The sequence below is a fragment of the Barbus barbus genome, assembly GCF_936440315.1.
Source record: "Barbus barbus genome assembly, chromosome: 9".
Lineage (NCBI taxonomy): Eukaryota > Metazoa > Chordata > Actinopteri > Cypriniformes > Cyprinidae > Barbus > Barbus barbus.
Window position 1 is genome coordinate 6635170 of NC_136737.1, and position 23734 is coordinate 6658903.

At 36.6% G+C, this 23734-nt stretch overlaps 2 protein-coding genes across 3 annotated transcripts; one reads left to right on the forward strand and one right to left on the reverse strand.

Moving 5' to 3' along the window:
- The first annotated feature begins 700 nt into the window (after positions 1-700).
- LOC306875553 (SLAM family member 9-like) lies at positions 701-3566 on the forward strand. The gene is made up of 5 exons (XM_079426207.1): positions 701-775; positions 1174-1491; positions 1837-2121; positions 2250-2359; positions 3462-3566. The coding sequence occupies exons 1-5, from the start codon at positions 727-729 to the stop codon at positions 3504-3506; spliced, it is 807 nt and encodes a 268-aa protein (XP_079282333.1). The 5' UTR covers positions 701-726; the 3' UTR covers positions 3507-3566.
- A 3664-nt stretch (positions 3567-7230) lies between these two features.
- On the reverse strand, positions 7231-15477 carry LOC306874902 (uncharacterized protein). Of its 2 annotated transcripts, XR_013784671.1 has the most exons (8): positions 14922-15477; positions 12509-12847; positions 11106-11444; positions 10117-10437; positions 9833-9964; positions 9666-9694; positions 7668-9450; positions 7231-7524 (listed from the first exon to the last, which is right to left on the reverse strand). XR_013784671.1 is itself a non-coding variant. In XM_079425225.1 (7 exons), exons 1-7 carry the CDS (start codon positions 14989-14991, stop codon positions 9316-9318), a joined length of 1365 nt encoding a protein of 454 aa, XP_079281351.1. In that variant the 5' UTR covers positions 14992-15384; the 3' UTR covers positions 7231-9315. The 2 variants fall into 2 exon arrangements, 1 of the variants encoding a protein (XP_079281351.1); XM_079425225.1 differs by having other exon boundaries at positions 7231-9450; positions 14922-15384.
- Positions 15478-23734: the final 8257 nt, after the last annotated feature.

Below are 23734 nucleotides of genomic sequence, written 5' to 3' on the forward strand. Positions count from 1 at the left end.
AAATCTGTTCAGTGTAGGAGATAAGTCAGACTGTGACTGTAAGGCTCATAACCGGAGCAAAAGAAAGAGCCCTTCACCAACAAACTAAACACAGATGAAACAAAACAGCCACTGTGTTGCACAAGATCTTGTCCAGCTAACAGATCAAATCAAATCATTTCTGAAGAAAACTGACCACAGCATGTTTCAGTTTGACTCAGGAACTCAGCTGCTTGTGTCACAGCTCAGTAAGATTGGCAATGTGAGATTATTTTTGCCATTTACAACAAACCACTTTAATATACATAAGATTTTAAATAGCCAAAGATCATGAAATGCAGGTTGACTAATCCAATATTCACATAATTTATTAGTATGTGTGTTCATTATTACTTATAAAGCACATATTAATGCCTTATATGACAATATTTTAGATCCCTTAATATTATACCATACCTAAACTTAAGAGGTACCTTACAAACTATTAATTAGCAACACATGAGGAGTTATTATTGAGGCAAAAGTCATAGTTAATAGTTAGTTAATGGTGAAAGTTGGTCCCCAAACAAAATTGTGATCATATAGGTAATCAAAACACACATCAGAGAGTCTGTGTGTGTGTGTGTGTGTGTGTGTGTGTGAACTAGGAGGGTCAAACTCTGTCGTGGGAGGATTCACATCAGATTGATTTTTATCAGCAGATAGTCATGTTATTACACCAGACTTTTCACTGAACAATTGAAGACAATGTTTCACACACTTGGTTTGTTCAGTTTGTGCAGTTGGTGTCTGATTGGTAAGTTATGAATATATTTTTATGGCCTGATTTCACAGTAATAACGCTTCTGCTACTGTTTTCAGTGAACCTGTTTTAATGAGCCAAATACAAAAAATATGAAACGTGTCAATTTGTTTAATATTAATTCATTTATTTAAAGTGTCAAAAGGAATTAAACTTGTAGTGTTACTCTGCTGTAATTAACTTGTCATGTAACTTCACATATTTATATTACTCTACAAGCAGATAAAACATATTAAAGATCAAAATACTGGTTCAAATTGTCTGTTATATCACCTTTCTTTTGCGTCTCTGATTGTATTCTTCAGTTCATGTTTAAAGGTTACAGAAAACATCTGATTTCAGGCTTTGTAAACCATCAGGAGCCTTAATATGTGACTAAGCATGTTCTTCAGGTGTGTTTGGTGATTTAGTGTCAGTGATGGAGGGAGATTCTGTCACTCTAAACTCTGATGTTACTAAAATACGTGAAGACGATGATATACTGTGGAATTTTGGAGTCAATAAGTCTCTGATAGCTGAAATCAGAAGAGATGCTGGAATCTTCTCCACATATAATGGTACTGATGAGAGATTCAGAGACAGACTGAAGCTGGATCATCAAACTGGATCTCTGACCATCACAAACACCACAACTCAACATACTGGACCTTATGAAGCAAAGATAAGTGGAGCAAAACTGACAACAAAAACATTTACTTTGTCAGTTTACGGTGAGTAGAGATCATGTGTCCAAACATTCACATATTCTTGTTTTATTAAAGGAATATTTGGGGTTCAGTACAAGTTAAGCTTATTTGACTGCATCTGTGGTGTAAGGTTGATTAACACATACACTCAAACAAGTTTTTTAATGGACATTACAGTGAAGCACGTAAATGAAAGTGAATAGGAGAGTGACAATGGTGTAATCTTTAAAAAATACAAATAAAATATATATATATATATTTTTTTTTTCCTCCATTAATCATGCACCGCAAATGCTGGTAACACACCTCACCAAAAATAACAATGTTATTTAGGTTAACAATATTTCTGTTCATTTTCTTGTTTTCCAGCTCATCTGCCCACTCCTAACATTACCAGAGACTGTTCATCATCATCATCATCAAATTGTTCATTGTTGTGTTCAGGGGTGAATGTGGGTCATGTGACTCTCTCCTGGTACAAAGGAAACAGTTTATTGTCCAGCATCAGTGTGTCTGATCTCAGCATCAGTCTCTCTCTACCTCTGGAGGTGGAATATCAGGATAACAACACCTACAGCTGTGTGCTCAACAATCCCATCAGCCGCCAGACTCAAAACATCATCAGCATCACTGAGCTCTGTCAGCCATGCCCAGGTATGTTGGTATTGATATTATTGTGATTTAAGCTGATCTCTCAGTTATACAGTGTTGATGTTTCAGTGTTTCTCATAGATTAGACGAACACATTCACTCACATTAATGCTTAATTTTGTCCATTACAGATCAGGGCCTACCTTTATTTTACATTGTACTGATTTCTTCTGCTGGATCTCTGTTAATTGTAGCTACAGTCGTGATGTGCTGTATCTGCAGGAAATATAGAAAAAAACAGGTCAGCAGAACAAGCAATAAATCTGTACAATTATTTATCTTTTTTAAAACATAAATTTTGATTTAATATTTAAACTGTTAATGCAGTTCAGACACAAGTGGAAGATGGAACCGAACGAGCGTTGTTTAAACGAACAAGAGGAAAAATTGTAAAAAAGATTGTAAAAAGTAAATTTTTTGTATCTCTTGACCAGTAGGTGGCACTGATGTTCACTCAGGTCATGCTTGGTCTAACACACACACATTTTGGTCTGAATTTGCTGAAGTGTTGCAAAGATATAGCCTCACATTTTTTCATCAGTATGAAGATGATCTGAACACATTTTGGTGAAAATCAGAAAAAAAAAACGGTCTACAGTTAGAAAAAGTTAAATATTTCGGAAAATTCTAAGTAGCACTCAGAAACATGCATGCTAGTTTTCCCTATTGGTGGTGCTAGAGAGTGCTTTGAGTTTAAGACTCCAAATTTACTTGGATTAATGTTGAGACTGTCCTATATTTGTGGGCCAAATTTCACATAACTTTCCTGCAAGATTTTCGATGGGCTGCCATAGACTTCATGAGGGGAGGAGGAAGCAGAAAAGAAATGGATATAATAGGTGCCTACACACCTTTGGTGCTTGGTCCCGAAACAAACTGGCTTGTTATTCTCAAATAACCCATACAAAGTCAGTTTTATACCATTAGTTTGCATTGAAAAGAAAGTTGGACACAAAGTTGTTAAGCCTTGCTACCTGTGCTGAAGTCTGGTTTCGATTGATTATCTAAGGTGAAATGCAGCTTTAGCAGCCATTGGTAATAAACAACTATCTTTGGTGTTGCTTTTCTGGGAAAGACAGTCATTCTCAGTGCAGCGGCTGTTGTGACCAACCTTCAGAAATAATCTGTAATCAGTTTGATGATCTAACTGCTTAAAAAGTCATGTGATGAATCAGACTGATATCATTTCCTCTTGCTGCTCCTTGTTAGTGTATGTTCTATAGTAGTAGTTTTTCAAAACAAAACAGTTTGTAGATTAAACTTGGCAGAGAAACCCAAGTTAGTCTGCTAATAATTGCCTGTCACATAAGCAGAATTCTGACCGTATCTGTGTTTCCTTGCAGAAATCAAAGGAGGAGCCTGTGTATGAAAATATCCCCCCAAAATGATTATTAATTACTGTATCTACTGGAGTCCTTGCATTACACCTTTTGTTTTTCAACAATTATTATCTGACTGAATGTCTATATTTATTTTTTTTGCCAACATATGAACATACATTGTTCAAATAATGTTTAAAATTTAGTTTTTCTTTGTATTAGTTTAATAGTGCACAAACATCATACAGAAACTCAACTAAAATGTTACATGGTCTCATCATAAGGGACTTTATCTAACGTTCATTATTAAATATTGATCCCACCCTTTCACCATGCTCACTTGCCTATCAAGTACTATCAATTAGGGTGAAGTTTAAATTACCATGACGACAAAACTCATTGAAAAACAAACCACCTTTTTGAGTCCGAAAACTCAGTTTGATTAAACTAAAAACAAACTTATCTGGGTTAAAACTGAAACCTGCTTCGTGCAACAGGCCTCACAATGACAACACATGACATTCACATTCTCAAACACTTTTACAAGTTGGAATGGCGTGAACGCACCTTAATATAATTGTTCAGGAGGATTTTGTGTTGAAAATTAACAACTGCAAAACTTCCAAGTTGTTTAGATCCATATATGTTGGCTAATACAGTTCAGAATTGTTCCATTTTTTTTTTTTTTTTTTAGTGACAGTGGTATCTGATAACATACTAGTTTTAATGTAATATCAATCACTGGGTCTATCATACCTGTTGTTGTTTACCAACTGTGTATATTTTGGTAAAGAGCATCAGACAGCATGTGCTTATTATAAGCTTTCTGGTATTTCATTAATAGGGCCTACATAAAGCAGCATGCATGCTGTAATCTATTGTGCCATCTAGTGTCATACTCAAGAATATTCCAGAAATAAAAGTGAAAGATTAGTGCATTATAGTTTTAAAATCACATTTCAGTTCTAGACACACAAATAACACTCACATCATGATTTAATCTTAGCTAAGTTAAACTTAAACATAATTATTGCTGAATAAACTCACATTTTACACTCATTATGAAAGAATCTGATCTGGTTTAATAGCATTTACAAAACGGCAAATATTTCAAATATTTGACTTCACAATAAAATACACAAAACCAGCGGTTCAACCGTAATTTTATGAAGCAATGATAATACTTTTTGTGCACAAAGAAAAAAAAAAAAAAGACTTTATTCAACATTTCCTATCCTCCATGTCACCGTCCTCCCCCATTATGAAGAGTACAATGACGGATACGTGTGCATTCTTCTGCTCGTAAACAAGCTGCAGCGCATGCGTGTTCTACGTCAGCAGCAGCTCTTGGATTTCATCAAAAACATCTTAATTTGTGTTCTGAAGATGAACAAAGGTCTTAAAGGCTTGGAACAACACGAGGGTGAGTAATTGATGACAGTTTTCATTTTTTGGGTGAACTATGCTTTTAAGGATGCTTTGAGCCTTCTCAAAATTCCAATTAAATTCAATTTCCAAAATTCTGTTAAGACGTTGGTTAATGTCGTATCTTACCTGATCGTTGCGCTATATCCTGATGTCTGTTTGAACAACAACATTGGTTAAATACAATAAAAAATACATTTCATTTTTATTTAACATATTTTAGTGCAATAAATCTCATATTGTTTGTTAAATCAGCTGTATGTACCTTGTCATTTTGTTCTGCTCGTTTAACGCTTCTGTGGCAGCAATAAATCACACAAGCAGTTACTCCTGCAATCACCAGTATAAACACCCCACCAACAACATACAAAACAATAACACCAGCAAATAATCATCTTTCAGCATCTGGAGATAGACCTGAAATTGTAATGACAGACAGCCATTATTACATGATTTTTGACTAATGTTGGATTAGTTAAGTTACATAAACTCAAAAATAATGAAGTGGCAAACAAACTCACATTTGAGTCATTATGAGAGAATCTGATATGTTTTAATAGCATTTACTGGATCAGATGAAAGTTCCCCTCTTTTTAGTGTTTTATGTGGATTAAGGCACTTTAAAGACAAAACATAAAATGTCCAAAAATACAGCATTCAAATATACCTAACAATAAAATGTACAGAACAAATATACAAAGATTATAGAAAAATTATAGAAAAAAATTATATATATATATTTTTTAAATGTGAAATTGTTTCAAGTCATTACACATTTGTGTGCTGTAAAATTTCTCAGTTCAGTACCTGTGTGTCATTTGATTGACAGCTGCCTCAAACGCTCTTTTGCATATTAATGCATATATTCTGTGAAGAGTGCTTGCATCTTGGCAAGGCATTTGGGAACGCAACATAAAGGTGGACACGTGAAACTGAAATATCATACAAAAACATTTCTTTAAACAAAACAAAACATGACATAAAGGAAACATGCATCCAAACAAGAAAGAAACAGAAAAGGAAAGGTTCCTAAAGCGTCTAACAAAAAAATAATGAATACAACCAAGCCATGGAACAACTCCAGAAATATCAAGGCAACAAAAAATAATCAACCAAAATTAGAAGGGAAAAAACAATAAAGATAATGAATCTTGTTTGCTGGTGGATCTCCTATCCTTTTCCCGCCATGCTCCACCTCAGCGTCCTTAATATAGACCATCAGCACTCATACCATCAGACGCAGGTGCTCAAAGGAAGACCTAAACAAACAGACTCCAAGAGAGAGAGATTAGAAGGGACATGATGTCATACGGATACCCAAAAAGCCGTATATATATATATTTATTTTTATTTCTTTATTTTTTATTCATTAAATGTTACAAATCTCCCAAAAAGTGTTTAAATGAACATTGTATGTTTACTTAATTGTAATTCATGTTGGATAAGTTGTTTTAATAATATCATTACGTGACACATTGAGTAGGAATTTAATTACTGAAATAAATCAACTTTTTCATGATATTCTAATTTTATGACCAGCACCTGTATATATTCCTTTTGTTTTTATGTCAATGTCTGGGTCATTTTAAGAATAAATGCAATATGATTTCCAATTTATGATTCATGTTTGAATCCTGTTATTTCTTTAATTTTCACCAGTTTTGAGGAGAAATAAACTAAAGGTAGCAATGTTGCTAAAAAACTATTTGTTTTCCAGTGACATAATGGTGCTGATGTCGAATAGTAAAACATAAACTGTAAGTTTAGAGTGTGAAAAATTAAAATCAGTTCAATCCATTAAAATAAAAAAAATAAAAATCAATAGTATTTGCATTTTTCTGATTTCCAGTGTTCCATAATGCCGTGTGAATAATCACTATATATTAAAACGCCTTCATTAGACAAACACTTATGTCTATTTTACATTGTTTCAAGCCTTCAAAAATGATCCACTCGTGTAACACCTAATATAATAAAACAAATGAAAGACTGTTGATGTAGAAACAGTATTTCTCTGCAAATAACAAAGTTCACATATTCCTGCTATAGGAGCTGCAGACAGACCTGAATCTGTGGTAACAAAAATCACTAAAAATTGGTTTTACAGATATTTTTGACTGATGCTTACACCATGCTGTGGTCACTTTTATGGTATTGATTTAACTGATAAATGGCGCCATCTGTTGGTTGTTTGAGCTGTTGGGTTGAACAGGTTTACTGGAAGTGTGTTGCTGTTTTCTGTTTGTGAGTCTGTTTAAGGTTTTAGTATGACTAGCATACATTTGAAGGAATTTCAAAGCTATTGAGTTTTAGCTTAGATCAGTTATTTCTGTTTGCAAACTCTAAAATCACAACAAATCCACCAATTCCAGCTGTTGAATCCAGTGTTTTAATGCCATTTATCACACGAACACACAGATCTTTCAAGTTTTCTCCATTGTAAGAAAACAGCCTTTGTATAGACAAAACATTTCTGATACAGAAATGTTTTTTATAAAAATTCCATTACAAAAACAGGCACCGTGATGGCAGTTTTAAATCCTATTTAGATTTGCACAATTAACAGTCTTTTCCAATGTTCAGATAAAGATATAAACTGGAATCAAACATACATTTCTTGTTCGAGTGCAGGTGATCATTTCCATCACACAGTGATGACGTTCTACAATACAAACACAATAGGAAAACAAGATTAATTAAGGTAAAATGACACTATAATACAACACAGCTCAACATGCTTTAAAAACTGAGAAAATAAGAAAATGGAAGAAAACAGACAGATAATGTGAAGTAGTGATCATTCACCTTAAACACCCCACAGGTCGTCTTTTTCACATGAAATGCACTACCTTGGCAGTCAGAAATCTAAGCAGCATCTCAAAAGGCAGAATGTTACACTTTACAATACATTGTGCAAAGTGCAAAGAAAAACATTCACTTTTGCACATTTTAAGTGAAGTGAAGTGAAGTGACACTGCCAAGTATGGCAACCCATACTCGGAATTCGTGCTCTGCATTTAACCCATCCAAAGTGTACACACACAGCAGTGAACACACACACACCGTGAACACACACCCGGAGCAGTGGGCAGCCATTTATGCTGCGGCGCCCGGGGAGCAGTTGGGGGTTCGGTGCCTTGCTCAAGGGCACCTCAGTCGTGGTATTGAGGGTGGAGAGAGCGCTGGACATTCCCTCCCCCCACCTACAATTCCTGCCGGCCCGAGACTCGAACCCGCAACCTTTGGATTACGAGTCCGACTCTAACCATTAGGCCACGACTTCCCCTAACACATAAGACATTCAGTGGAATTAGCAAACATCTTAAATCTATAATAAATAACAAATGCCATTGTTTTATCTCTAAACATGCAATATGATTAAAACATGATTCAGATGCTAAACACCAGTAAACAGCTTGAGGAGCAGCTAGTAACAGTCACAGAATATTATATAAAACAATACATTATGTAAGCATGTATTTGGCATTTTGTAGCTGCTTCTCTCCACAGTGTCTTTCAGTGCAGTTATTACAAGTTCAGTTCCCGAGATTCAGAGTTTGATCGAGGGCACAATGGTGATATTACATGGATAAACCTTTGCTGAATTTGAATCACCTTCCGAGCCACAAAGGTTTGTTAACCAAACAATCAAATATCAGCGTCGACTGTGAATTGTTTGATTTCTCAGGAATTCCTAATAACAAAGTTAACAAAGCTGGTTGAAACTAAGGCTTGCTGGTTAAATTAGGTGTAAAACTCCAGCATCCAAAATTCAACATACTGGTGTTTTCAACATCAATGTTCCTCTGACCAGCTAACAAACATGTTCTAAGAACGTTTCGCTAATGTTGCTAAGAAAAATAGTTTATGTTAGAACATTAGCTACACTTCTGAGAATGTTCCCTGTTAGCCGGGGTAGTGTTGTCAAGATGCCAATGCTCAATTTGTAAAGATGGAACATTCTCAGTCTTTCTACAGTATAGTACATATTAAGGGCCGTAGTTGACTCAAAATGCTGATTTGCACATAATCTGTCAAGAGCACTCGCATCTTTCAATGTGACATATTTTACCAAAATGACCATCTTTAAAATATACTTATGTTCACAGTCAGTTATAAAATATTGCAATTAAAACATCTGATATGTCAAGGTCACACCCACCCAAACGATCGGTCAGTAACTGGATTGTTGGCCCAATTGGATGTAAACACCTCAAACAATCCAAATGAAATTCTGATCAGATGGAAATGAGTGGTGTAAAAAGAAATGTCAGACATGTCACTTCTGCTGGTAATACTTTGGACAAGAAACTTCAAATCGCTGGTGTTGGTATCGTGACACTATATCTCTGTGAGTGATGAGAATTTCAGCTAATCTTCATCCAGTCCCCCTTTTTCATTTCTCATCTTCCTTTTCTTCATGTTCCCTTTCAGGGAAATAATTTAAATAATGTTACTGTGATGTCCCAATAGCCACTGATGGAGCACCATCCTGATTAAGGGACGTCCCACTATCAGCGGGGCAATAATGGTTTGACGGCTGGATCAGGGGTGTCCTATTAGCAGCATCTTCCATTGGAATCCCATTCTGATTAGCAAATAAAAAGAAAGATGATGTTTGCTTACTGTAAACATCTAGTTCTTAATTCTGCAGTAAAACAGCACAAGAGTCAGTTATTATTAGTGTTTCTATGTAATTATTTCTGAATGAAACACAGAAAACAGATACACACGTACAGATCTTAATGTTATAAATTCTCAATTTTTTGCAAACAGACAGATTCTGTGCTCACTGTATCTTACCTCATGATTGTTGTGTGGCACTCTGGTTTCTGTTTGATCAATAACAACAAACTCTTACTTTGATCAATTAAGATAGAAACACATACTTTAACATATTTTTAAAGATTCTTTTTGTACAGTAAATCTCATAATTTCAACTTGGACAATTAGCTGTGCGTAATACTTGCCATTTTGTGTTGCTTGTGTAGATCTTCTGTAGAGGTAGTAAATCACACCAACCACCAGCAGAGCACCTACAATAATACTCCCAATAACAGCAGCTGTTATTTCTGGTGCAGCAGCTGAAGGTGGCCTTGGATCTGAAACAGATAAAGACAGTCATTATTACAAGAGATTGACTGATAATCAACTCCAATGTTTAAACATTTCTACTTTCAGTAGAAAGTTGTTTGATATGGATTCACATTTGATAAATGGAGCCATTTGGTGAGGATGGAGCCATTACACTCACCAGTAACGGTAACACTGAAGCTCCTGATGATGCTGAATCTGCTGCTGTTGATCTGTAGTTTATAAAGACCAGAGTCTGTGGTTGTGATGTTTGTGACGGTCAGAGATCCAGTCCGATGATCCAGCTTCAGTCTATCTCTGAATCTCTCCCTAAATTGATCATCTGTACTGAGATCTCTATTGATTTTGGCCATAAGAATGTCATTAAAATACCACGTCATCAAATAATTTGGGTTTTTTACTTCACAAGGATCTAAAGTAACAGATTCTCCCTCCTTAACTGACTTTCTCTTCATTTCATCTCGTTCAGCAGCAAAAACTCCTGAAACACAAACCAGCAGCTGATTGAAGGATCTTTTTTTTCTGGGTAAAGATAGCATGAGAACTGTGGATATGAAAGCGTTAAAACATGCTCTTGACTTCCAGTCTGAAAATACATATTTATCCAAATATTGTACTATCAAACACATTTAACATCCCGCTAAAGTCACTGACATCCTGAACAGAACAAAACTGACGAAATAGAAAATCTTACTGAACTAAATTCCTATTTATATCTACAAATTACATTTCAACAGTAAATTAATTTTTTGAAGAATTTACCGGTTACATCTATTAGTTGGTTATTAGCATGCATATAACTAGAATATTAGCCATTTATTAGTAGTAATTAAGCACATATTATTGCCTTATTCTACATGACATTATTCTACATCTCTAATCTTACCCAATACCTAAACTTAACAACTGCCTTACTAACTATTAAGTAGCAAATTAAGAATTTATGAGGGAAAAGTCGTAGTTAATAGTTAACAAGTGTTACCTATTCTAAAGTGTGACCAAATTACCTATACATTACCTATACTGTATGTCAATTAATACACTGGTAAAAAGAAAAACACAAAATTTTGAATCATTTAATGATCCCTAACACCACATTAATAATGTGATTTGCATGTACAAGACTGGCTATTAAACATACTAACTCACCATGAACAGCAAAAATGAAGGTCTTGATATTCTCGGTGTTGCTTCTACTGCGGATCTTTAGTATATAAAGTCCAGAGTCTGTGTTTGTGATGTTCATGATGGTCAGAGATCCAGTCTGGTGATCCAGCTTCAGTCTGTCTCTGAATCTCTCAGTGCCATTATTACACTGAACATCTGTACATATCTTACTGAGATTTCCATTAATTTGTGCAATGTGACTTTCTTTAAAATACCATCTAATTCTGTCTTCATGGTTTGTTTTAACACTAGTATTCAGAGTGACTGAATCTCCCTCCATCACAAACACTGACACTCCATCTGGACCAACACCAGACACATCTGCAAAAGAAATGAACAGTTAATTATGATCCAAAATGTTTTTCTACAGATCATAAAGATGTGTGCAGACATAATAAATACTGGCGTTCATGATTACTGATGATGATTTAGGAATGCCGTTACAGAGTTTGCAGAGGCGGGCACATCACATGTTCAAGTCTCAAGGCTTAAGCAGTGCCAACAAACCAAGAAAGTCAAGTGAAGTCAAGCCTTAAGCTAAATTTGAAAACAACAAATATAAAGACGCTTCCTGTTTTTCACAATATTTTCTCTCTATATTTTAAAAGACAGGTTAGCTTACATACCTTTGCCTTTTGAAGTGGCCATATCCTAGCTATTTGAATTGTGCATACAGAAAATCTCATTTTATGAATATGGTCTATTTGGAAGTGTTTATATCCAAAATAAATGATTTGAGAGATTCTCTTCCTCTCTGTTTGGAACATTATTTCTGTGAACTGCACAGATTTTCATCACTGGTGCTGCTGGTTCCATGGCTTGCGTTTGTGTAATTTAATTACAGTTGTTATAATTTCAAGTCAAGCAATTTTCTTTATTTAGTCAAGCAAGTCGCCAGACCTTCAATTTTTGACTTGAGTAAAATCATGTAACACGAGCCCCCACGTCTGGTACTGTGTGTACACAGGGGCACTAATGTTGTTAGGAGTGCTTAAAACTTTACTGGGCTTATTGCTTTTTTGCTATTCTCTTCTTAAAAATGTCAAAAGACATGCTTCATTCTCTTTGCCATTTTGAACGGCACAGAAAATAATGAAAGTTTGCTTGAATCTGTGCATGCTTGTTCTGATTGGCCAATCGCTGTTATTTAAAGTTCCTTAATTATCATACAGAATTTAGATTTACATGGTAATTTTTAATACACAACAACACTGTTGTGTAATGGGGATGGATAAGGATGATATGGTGGTTTTATAGAGGGGATTCCTTCTTTATTTATTTTTATCAAGGTGGATGTAATCCCCCTTCAATTCTGAAAATATCACTAAACACATTACTGTTGTGATTTAAAAGTGCAATACTTGCTTTTAAACTTAATGACTCACCATGGAAGGCAACAGTGAAGGTCTTGCCACTGTCACTGTTGTTACTACCACTGATCTTTAGTATATAATCTCCAGAGTCTGTGGTTCTGGTGTTTGTGATGGTCAGAGATCCAGTCTGATGATCCAGCTTCAGTCTTCCTCTGAATCTCTCAGTGCCTTCATTACACTGAACATCTGTACAGATCTTACTGAGATCTCCAGTGATTTCAGCAATGCGAATGCCATTAAAATACCATCTAATCTTTTCTTGTTGGTTTGTTTTAATGCTCGTGTTTAGAGTGACTGAATCTCCCTCCATCACATTCACTGCCACTCCATCTGGACCAACACCAGACACACCTGAAGAAGAAATGGACTGTTAATCATAAGCCAAACTAAATTATACAACAGGAAAGTGCTGTAATATTTGTATTTTTTATTTTTCTACAGATGATAAAGAGGGTACAGAAATACAGTTCCTTACTAAAGTATTAATTTCCCTTATTTTTTATGCTTTATGTTGTTGGCATATGTTAAACTGTTTTAAATTACTTTTTCCCCCACATCAATCTACACTCCATAATGACAAAGCAAAAAAAAAAAAAAAAAACTGAACTTATTACATTGCTTAAGATTGATATCCTTTTCTGTGACACTAGAAATTTAGCTCAGGAGCATTCGTATCGCTTGTAGATGTTACTACACTTCGAGTGGATGTTGGTGTGGTAAATTCAATTGAATGGGTATGATTTGGAAATCATCAGCTGTTAGACCCCAGTTGGGTCTGTTAGACCCCAGCTGTTAGACCTGAAGTGTAGTAACATCTACAAGCGATACGAATGCTCCTGAGCTAAATTTCTAACAGCTGAAATGCCATACATCATGTAAAGTAAAGTCGTGACGTATTGTCAAGTATGGTGACCCATACTCGAAATTGGTGCTCTGCGTTTAACCCATCCAAGTGAGTAGCAGTGAGCAGTGAGTAGTGTAACAAATGCACACACACACACACACACACACCGTGAACACACAGCCATTTATGAGCAGTTGTAGGTTCGGTGCCTTGCTTAAGGGCACCTCAGTCGTGGTATTGAGGGTGGAGAGAGCGCTGGACATTCACTCCCCCCACCTACAAACCCTGCCGGCCCGAGACTCGAACCCGCAACCTTTCGATTACGAGCCCAATTCTCTAACCATTAGGCCACGACTTCCCATGTATGGAGAAAACCAGACACTGCACCTGCACAGTAGCATCCCAACAGTAAAGTGTGCTAGTAGCAGCCTCATGCTAATTGTGCAAATCAATGCAAAGTACTTATTTTCGGTTTTTACATGTAAATATATTATGTATATTCTATGTAATGTATGCATTGTGTTTCATTTTTGAGCATCAATGAATGTTTTCACCTTTTGAGTCCTTTCAGTGTAGAAATAAAGAATTGACTTCAAAGTCAGTCACATTATGATCCCTCTTATTTTGTTACAATTATTAACATCTGCAAAAGGGTGTGTAAACTTCATAATGAATATTATCTCTAATGAAGTCTAACTAGTTGAGCATTTTCCCATAAATCTATATATTGAACTTTATTAAAACAGGGCTGTTTCCACCACTTTAAGATACAACGAAGTGTTTTTCTACAAAAAAATTCCTTGCATTTCTGTTGTTTTAATGGTGAAAATAACATGTTTTCATTTACATTTGTATTCATTTGGAAGAACTCTGATAGCACAATTACATCTGCAAGATGAATGTTAAAGAGATGAATGTTAAAGATTTTCTTTCAGGTGTAAACACGCATATCAAAGACTCTGATGTAAGTTATGTGTGCTATCAACGAAGCTTTTATTCAAAGGCGTTGCATTCAAAGTACTACATTTTATTGATTCCATGTTACTTTTAGATTAAGTTTTTGTACCAAATTGAGCGTTTACAGAAACCGTATTCAATATTTTTAAACATTTTTTTTCTTCTTCAATCACTTCTCAGGACACTGATCTAAGTTAGGCCTTGGATTGGAATGCAACTGCTTCACATTTATTTTTCTTAGACAAACAGCGAGATTTAAACAAATAAATGCCTTGTCATGGAAAATCCAAAAGAAAAACACTCAAAAAGAACATAAATGCGTCGAATATAAAGGGATTAGAGCTGATACTAAGAAACTGCCTCACATTCACCAGCTCAGAAGCCTAGATATTTTAGGATGCTACCACTATAATTGCCAACACAATTTTTGCATGGTTTTAAGGGTAAGATTAGAGTTGCGCTTACTAAACCTCAACACATGAACGTAATGCTCTGTCGAGTTATTTCCCTGACCGTCACCTACTTTTTAACAAACTTCACGCTGTCCTGCTAGCCTACACCTGACAGCTTGTGGCATGCTACTCTGCGTAGAACAGCGAAGCAGAGATAAACACAAAGTCTTACCTTGACTGAGTAAACCCCGAAATAAGACCAAAATAAAAAGAAGCTTCATTTTCAGACTGATGTTGTTCATTGGCTACGCCCTATTTCTGGAAATGTGAAAGTAGGCTAACTGGGAAAATATGGTGGACTTATGAAGAATACTTTTGATACGTTGTATCGAAAGAATAGATTCTCAAAAAAAAAACACGACATTTAATGCGTAATGTTTAAGTTCTAAAATATACTATGTCAGAATATACTGTGTGACGTTCGACACAGAGGCTTCGAAGCTTGTATCAACGAAACGAAACAACTACGACGTCACTCTGTAGGCGGATCGGCTGTTAGCATGAAACTGGTTCCCTCGACTAAAAACACTGCGGTCAGGCCAGCCGCCAAGTGGAAAAGCTCGGTCAATCTTGCCGCCACGTTATTTCTGCGGTCGCGCATAAACTGCTTATTACGGTAAACCCGTCAGAGAACTGATGTGAATGCAAGCGCTCTCCTGGCGAACGCGATTTTTTCCCAACACACAGTCCGTAACTGTCTGATGATGTGGAATACCAAAATAAAAGCCCTCCAATACTCATATTACAAAATAAGAGCAAGAATATACGGTTTCTGCGTCTCTACATTCAAAAAGCTATAAAAAGAAAAGTTCTAGATTGCACAGACCAGTTCCACCTCAGATTGAGAGTACACCTTCCCGCAGTGTCAGATGCATCGTTTCAATACTGGCTGATGTGGAATTACAAAATAAGAGCCCCCACAACTTTCAAATACGTGTTGTTTTGTGTCTACTTTCAAAAAGCTATAAAAAAAAAAAGTTCTAGATTGCACAGACCAGTTCCTCATCAGACTGAGAGTACACCTTCCCACAGTGTCAGATGCATCGTTTCAGGACCGTCTGATGTGTAATTACAAAATAAGAGCCCCACAACTTTCATATACATGTTGTTTTGTGTCTACATTCAAAAGGCTATAAAAAGAAAAGTTCTAGATTGCACAGACCAGTTCCACCCCAGATTGAGAGGACACCTTCCCGCAGTGTCAGATGCATCGTTTCAAGACTGTCTGATGTGTAATTACAAAATAAGAGCCTCCCAAATCTCAAACATACACTGCTGCATCTCTACTTTCAAAAAGCTATAAAAAGAAAGGTTCTAGATTGCAGACCAATTCCACCTCAGACTGAGAGTACACCTTCCCACAGTGTCAGATGCATCGTTTCAAGACTGTCTGACGTGTAATTACAAAATAAGAGCCTCCCAAATCTCAAACATACACTGCTGCATCTCTACTTTCAAAAAGCTATAAAAAGAAAAGTTCTAGATTGCACAGACCAGTTCCACCTCAGACTGAGAGTACACCTTCCCACAGTGTCAGATGCATCGTTTCAAGACTGTTTGATGTGTAATTACAAAATAAGAGCCCCCACAACTTTCATATACATGTTGTTTTGTGTCTACATTCAAAAGGCTATAAAAAGAAAAGTTCTAGATTGCACAGACCAGTTACACCCCAGATTGAGAGGACACCTTCCCGCAGTGTCAGATGCATCGTTTCAAGACTGTCTGATGTGTAATTAAAAAATAAGGGCCTCCCAAATCTCAAACATACACTGCTGCATCTCTACTTTCAAAAAGCTATAAAAAGAAAAGTTCTAGATTGCACAGACCAGTTTCACCTCAGACCGAGAGTACACCTTCCCACAGTGTCAGATGCATCGTTTCAGGACTGTCTGATGTGTAATTACAAAATAAGAGCCTCCCAAATCTCAAACATACGCTGCTGCATCTCTACTTTCAAAAAGCTATAAAAAGAAAAGTTCTAGATTGCACAGACCAGTTCCACCTCAGACTGAGAGTACACCTTCCCACAGTGTCAGATGCATCGTTTCAGGACTGTCTGATGTGTAATTACAAAATAAGAGCCTCCCAAATCTCAAACATACGCTGCTGCATCTCTACTTTCAAAAAGCTATAAAAAGAAAAGTTCTAGATTGCACAGACCAGTTCCACCTCAGACTGAGAGGACACCTTCCCACAGTGTCAGATGCATCGTTTCAGGACTGTCTGATGTGTAATTACAAAATAAGAGCCCCCACAACTTTCAAATACGTGTTGTTTTGTGTCTACTTTCAAAAAGCTATAAAAAGAAAAGTTCTAGATTGCACAGACCAGTTCCACCTCAGACTGAGAGTACACCTTCCCACGGTGTCAGATGCATAGTTTCAGGACTCTCTGATGTGGAAGTACAAAATAAGAGCCTCCCAAATCTCAAACATACGCTGCTGCATCTCTACTTTCAAAAAGCTATAAAAAGAAAAGTTCTAGATTGCACAGACCAGTTCCACCTCAGATTGAGAGTACATTTTGTCAAAATGTCACACATTCCATGTCACAAAAATCTCATGTTTCATTACAAAACAAATATTCTTTGAAGACCTCAGTCCTTGTTTTCTTTTAATAAAAGTACTTACCCATTTTTCTGTTTCAGACACAATAATGCCTAAGGCAGAAGAGATGACAGAATTTGCACAATAATGCAAACATCTTTCTTGATCTGAAGTTGTACAGTTAGTTGCACTCAGATGTGAACAATGGCCAGAAGAGACTTCCATTTCTATTCCCTTTGTGCGTATGACTATCCATCGAGCATTTTTTGGACACAGAAATATTTTTGGTGGACATTAATTTGTGCAATACAAATGTCATTGAGATATGTAACTTCTAGATGTAAATACAGTTATATCTTCTGCATCACATAATGTAATACTGCTGTTATTGCTGATGGTCAAGTGTGTGTCTGTCAATGCTTATCAATGTTTCTTCACGTTCAGTTCATGTGCCTATTGGAAGCTTTCTTCTCTCTTCTGTCTGACTTGTACTCACAAAACATCAAATATGTTAAACATATATTTGCAACCTTGACCATGCCTCATAACTGTGAAGCCACAAATATGTGCGGTGTACAAATCTCTGGTGCTGTCCATAGTGCTTAAGTAACCAGGGGTTTTGTGAGCTCACCTTTGTGATTCTATTTTCTGTGTTTGTGGCTGTCGTTTTTGTGTAGGGTAATAAAGTAGGCCTGTAAATTACATAATGTAGAGCCTAAGCGTATTGAGAATACAGAATACATTTTTTTTATACCATTACCCAGCAAAAGTCAACAAATACTGTAACATTCTGATGATTTAAAATTAAATAATAATAACAATAATAAATAAAAACATAACATTTTTGGTTTTCTGAACCAGTTTATGAACCATTTTTTGGTATTAACATCGGTTTCATATATGACCTCCTACCTTGTAATTCCAATATATACATACATACATAAAATATTATATGTTTATAATTATATGTATATAATATACGTATATACAGTGGGTACGGAAAGTATTCAGACCCCCTTAAATTTTTCACTCTTTGTTATATTGCAGCCATTTGCTAAAATCATTTAAGTTCATTTTTTTCCTCATTAATGTACACACAGCACCCCATACTGACAGAAAAACACAGAATTGTTGACATTTTTGCAAATTTATTAAAAAAGAAAAACGGAAATATCACATGGTCCTAAGTATTCAGACCCTTTGCTGTGACACTCATATATTTAACTCAGGTGCTGTCCATTTCTTCGGATCATCCTTGAGATGGTTCTACACCTTCATTTGAGTCCAGCTGTGTTTGATTATACTGACTGGACTTGATTAGGAAAGCCACACACCTGTCTATATACAGTTGTGGTCAGAATTATTGGAACCCTTGGTAAATATGATCAAAGAAGACAGTGAAAATTAACCTGCTTTGTTAATCCTTTTGATCTTTTATTTATAAAATTCACAAAAAGCTAACCTTTCATTGGATAATAAGAATTTAAAATGGGGGGAAATATCATTATGAAATAAATGTTTTTCTCAAACACACGTTGGACACAATTATTGGCACCCCTAGAAATTCTTAAGAGTAAAATATCTCTGAAGTATATTCCCATTCATATTCACAATTTTGAGCACTCTAGGGTGATTATGAACATTAAATTATCCAGCCGTGGCTTCCTGTTTCACAGAAATATAAATAGGAGGGAAAACAAAGCCCAAATTCCCTTAATCATCCATCACAATGAGAAAAAACAAAGAATATATTTCTGATGTGCAGCAAAAGATAATTGAGCTTCACAAATTAGTGAAGTGGCTTTAAGAAAAGAGCTAGAGCAGTGAAAATACCCATTTCCACCATCAGGGCAATAATTAAGAATTTCCAATCAACAGAAAATGTAATGAAACTGCCTGGAAGAGGACGTGTGTCTATATCGTCCTAATGCACGGTGAGGAGGAGAGTTTGAGTGGCTAAAGACTCTTCAAGGATCACAGCTGGAGAATTGCAGAAAATAGATGAGTCTCGGGGTCAGAAAACCTTAAAAAAAAAATTGTCAAACAGCCCCTACATCACCACATGTTGTTTGGGAGGATTTCAAGAAAAATTCTCCTAGCTCATCCAAAAACAAACTCCAGCATATTCAGTTATCAGACAGGACTGGCACTTCAAATGGGACTGGCTTCTATGGTCAGATGAAACTAAAAAATGAGCTTTTTAGCAGCAAACACTCAAGATGGGTTTGGTGAACACAGGGATAAAAAGTACCCCATGTGTACAATGAAATATACTGCTGTATTTGTGATGTTGTGGGCCTATATTTCTGCTGGAGGTCCTGGACATCTTGTTCAGACACATGGCATCATGGATTCTATCAAATACCAACAGATAAAAAATCAATAAGTGACTGATTCTATTAGAAATCTTATAATGGGCCATGTTTGGATCTTCCAACCGTACAATAATCCAAACACAAACCTCAAAAACAACACAAAAATGGGTCACTGAGCACAAAACCAAGCTTCTGCTGGCCATTCCAGTCCTCTGACCTGAACCCTGTAGAAGATGAGTGAGGTGAACTGAAGAGAAGAAGCGCCGTCATGGAGCTGTGAATCTAAAGGATCTGGAGTGATTCTGGATGAAGGAATGGTCTCTGATCTCTTGTCAGGTGTTCTCTAACCTCATCAGGCATTATAGGAGAAAATTTAGAGCTGTTAAACTGACAAATGGAGGTTTCAAAAAGTATTGAATAAAAAGGTGCCAATAATTGTGTCCAACGTGTGTTTGAGAAAAACATTTATTTCATAATGATATTTCCCCCCATTTTAAATTCCTATTATCCAATGAAAGGTTAGCTTTTTGTGATTTTTTTTAAATAAAAGACCAAAAGGATTAACAAAGCAGGTTAATTTTCACAGTCTTCTTTGATCATATTTACCAAGGGTTCCAATAATTCTGACCACAACTGTAAGACCTTACAGCTCATAGTGCATGTCAGAGCAAATGAGAATCATGAGGTCAAAGGAACTGCCTGAAGAGCTCAGAGACAGAATTGTGGCAAGGCACAGATCTGGCCAAGGTTACAAAAATAATTTCTGCTGCACTTAAGGTTCCCAAGAGCACAGTGGCCTCCATAATCCTTAAATGGAAGACGTTTGGGACGACCAGAACCCTTCTTAGAGCTGGCCACCCGGCCAAACTGAGCTGTCGGGGGAGAAGAGCCTTGGTGAGAGAGGTAAAGAAGAACCCAAAGATCACTGTGGCTGAGCTCCAGAGATGCAGTCGGGAGATGGGAGAAAGTTGTAGAAAGTCAACCATCACTGCAGCCCTCCACCAGTCGGGGCTTTATGGCAGAGTGGCCCGACGGAAGCCTCTCCTCAGTGCAAGACACAAAAAAACACCTGAAGGACTCCAAGATGGTGAGAAATCACATTCTCTGGTCTGATGAGACAAAGATAGAACTTTTTGGCCTTAATTCTAAGCGGTATGTGTGGAGAAAACCAGGCACTGCTCATCACCTGTCCAATACAATCCCAACAGTGAAGCATGGTGGTGGCAGCATCATGCTGTGGGGGTGTTTTTCAGCTGCAGGGACAGGACGACTGGTTGCAATCGAAGGAAAGATGAATGCGGCCAAGTACAGGGATATCCTGGACGAAAACCTTCTCCAGAGTGCTCAGGACCTCAGACTGGGCCGAAGGTTTACCTTCCAACAAGACAATGACCCTAAGCACACAGCTAAAATAACGAAGGAGTGGCTTCACAACAACTCCGTGACTGTTCTTGAATGGGCTAGCCAGAGCCCTGACTTAAACCCAATTGAGCATCTCTGGAGAGACCTAAAAATGGCTGTCCACCAACGTTTACCATCCAACCTGACAGAACTGGAGAGGATCTGCAAGGAGGAATGGCAGAGGATCCCCAAATCCAGGTGTGAAAAACGTGTTGCATCTTTCCCAAAAAGACTCATGGCTGTATTAGATCAAAAGGGTGCTTCTACTAAATACTGAGCAAAGGGTCTGAATACTTAGGACCATGTGATATTTCAGTTTTTCTTTTTTAATAAATCTGCAAACATGTCAACAATTCTGTGTTTTTCTGTCAATATGGGGTGCTGTGTGTACATTAATGAGGAAAAAAAATGAACTTAAATGATTTTAGCAAATGGCTGCAATATAACAGAGTGAAAAATTGAAGGGGGTCTGAATACTTTCCGTACCCACTGTATGTATATTCATAAATAAATACATATTTATTTATAAACATAAATATTTGGTTGCTTACAACCAAAAACTACTGGTGGAGAGTTAAATACATGTGCCCATGGTGCATTATTTTCTTGCACCGTAGGGTGGCAGTGGAACCGGGTCTTGTGGCCATCATCGTTATACAGCTGGGAGACCGGGGATGAAAGTAACACTTTTTGTTTGAGCATCAGTAACTCAGTGGTTGTTTGTGCTAGATCTCTCAAACTTTGATATATGGTAGCCACGTTTGTCTACTACAAGTAAAACTCATTTGGACGTGTACTGCATAATCACAGATTGTGTGATTTAATGTCAAATAGAAAGAGTTCCGTTGTTAGAACCTTCCCCACTACTGGGGTGAGTTATAACAGAGGCTGGGGTAGATTTAACAGTGTGAAGTTATTTGCTGAAATAAGATTTACACTTCCAATTTATGTAAAAACTTGATTGAGGAACAAAGAATAATCAGTTTTGAATAAAATGAATCATTTAAAGTGACAAAAACATTATACTGTATTCCTTTTAGGAATTTAAATTTAGCACAAAAACAAACTGGGTGTGTTTGTGTGAAATGCTGGGTGGAAATGTCAAGATGTGCATAAATTGTAAATGTGCACCCCCCCCCCCCCCCAAAAAAAAAAACGAATGTGCTCATTTGAGGCTGATAGTATTTTTATCCAGTAAGAAGATATGCGCATAAACTATGATGGAAACACATTTTACATAAATGCCTTGATGTGCAACAAAAACCTCACATTGCCTCAATAGAGGACTCATTGGAATCATCATAAGGGGTCGGTTGTAACATTTTTAAAGAACTGTTACAACTACCCCCACCCCAAGCAGCCATAACATAGCTAACTGTTTTATCATGTGGGTTTTAAGTTAGCATGAATGCAAAGTATCAAATTAAACTAAACAGCTACTTTAGGTTTTGTAAGTCAAATAATTGTATCTACAACACAATGATTGCTAGGTAAAAAATAATCTTAATGAAAACAAATTGCTTTATTTCCTGAAAATCATTTTTTTTTTGTCATAAAATCTACAATGTTGCTCACATTCACATGCCACTTCTTCTGTAACATAAAAAATGTGATTGGACTGTATGATATTGATGACATCACAACAGCTCCTTTCTGACTTGTTAAACTGACAATGTTTCGACTAACCCCGTGTTACAACACTCCTCAGTCTCCCCTATTTCAAATGAATGGTTATTAAGTCTACATTACGAAGTGTTTGGAAATTAACAATATTATGAAATATTTATACTGATTATACTGTAAAACATAATGGCAAATTTCCAAAAGCGCAAAATTGTAACGTTAATAAGTTCCTGTCAGGCACTTGTGAGAGCTAAACAGCCATCCATCAAGAGGGCAACGCCCACTACAGTACGATTAAAATTTCACGACAATATTGCTGCATCAGGGTAAACACCTAAAAATCGTAGGTTTACACGAGGACTGGAAGGATGTCGAAGAAAGAGCAAGGGTGACCGCAACTGTTATTACATATTACAGCCCCTCTGCTTTAAATAGCTATATTTTGTTTGGGCATTTAAGCAACATTACTTATGTCGACAGTGACAAGTCTTTGCTACAGACCATTAGCAAAATGCATGAACAACCAATTAAGTAGCACTATTCAACCATTTATATATACCGTTTTCCTGTGAGGTCTGAGTTATGTAATATAATACTTTATTATTCATTAAATACGTTTTACTAGGCCACTCCTAAGATTGATCAAATGCCTAGATCCAATGTGACACATGTGACAGGTGGTACCATGAAGAGTGCCTGGGTATGGCCGAAGAAGACCTGGAACAGGCCAGAGCTAACAACTAGAACTGCATATTGTGCTCTTAAATCCTTTCATGAAAAAGAATTTGTAAGAACTCTACTCTGGGTCACTGCAGCTTTCTTCGTCTGTCGAGTGGATTAGCAACAAGCGCTTGGAATAGACAACAACACTCCAGATGTAAGCACAAGTGGTTTATTGTTCTCTACTACTAAAGAAGGGGCAATCCCATCTTTTATACATCACACTCACATAAGCCTTCATGTAGGCGTGTTCATACAAAATTAAGAAGCACTTCTATACACGGTATGGAAGAATACAGATAGTCCAGAGCAGCTGGATGAGAGAATAAACAAAAAGAAGAGAGTGCAGCCGCATCCAACTGGTTCCCTGCCGACAG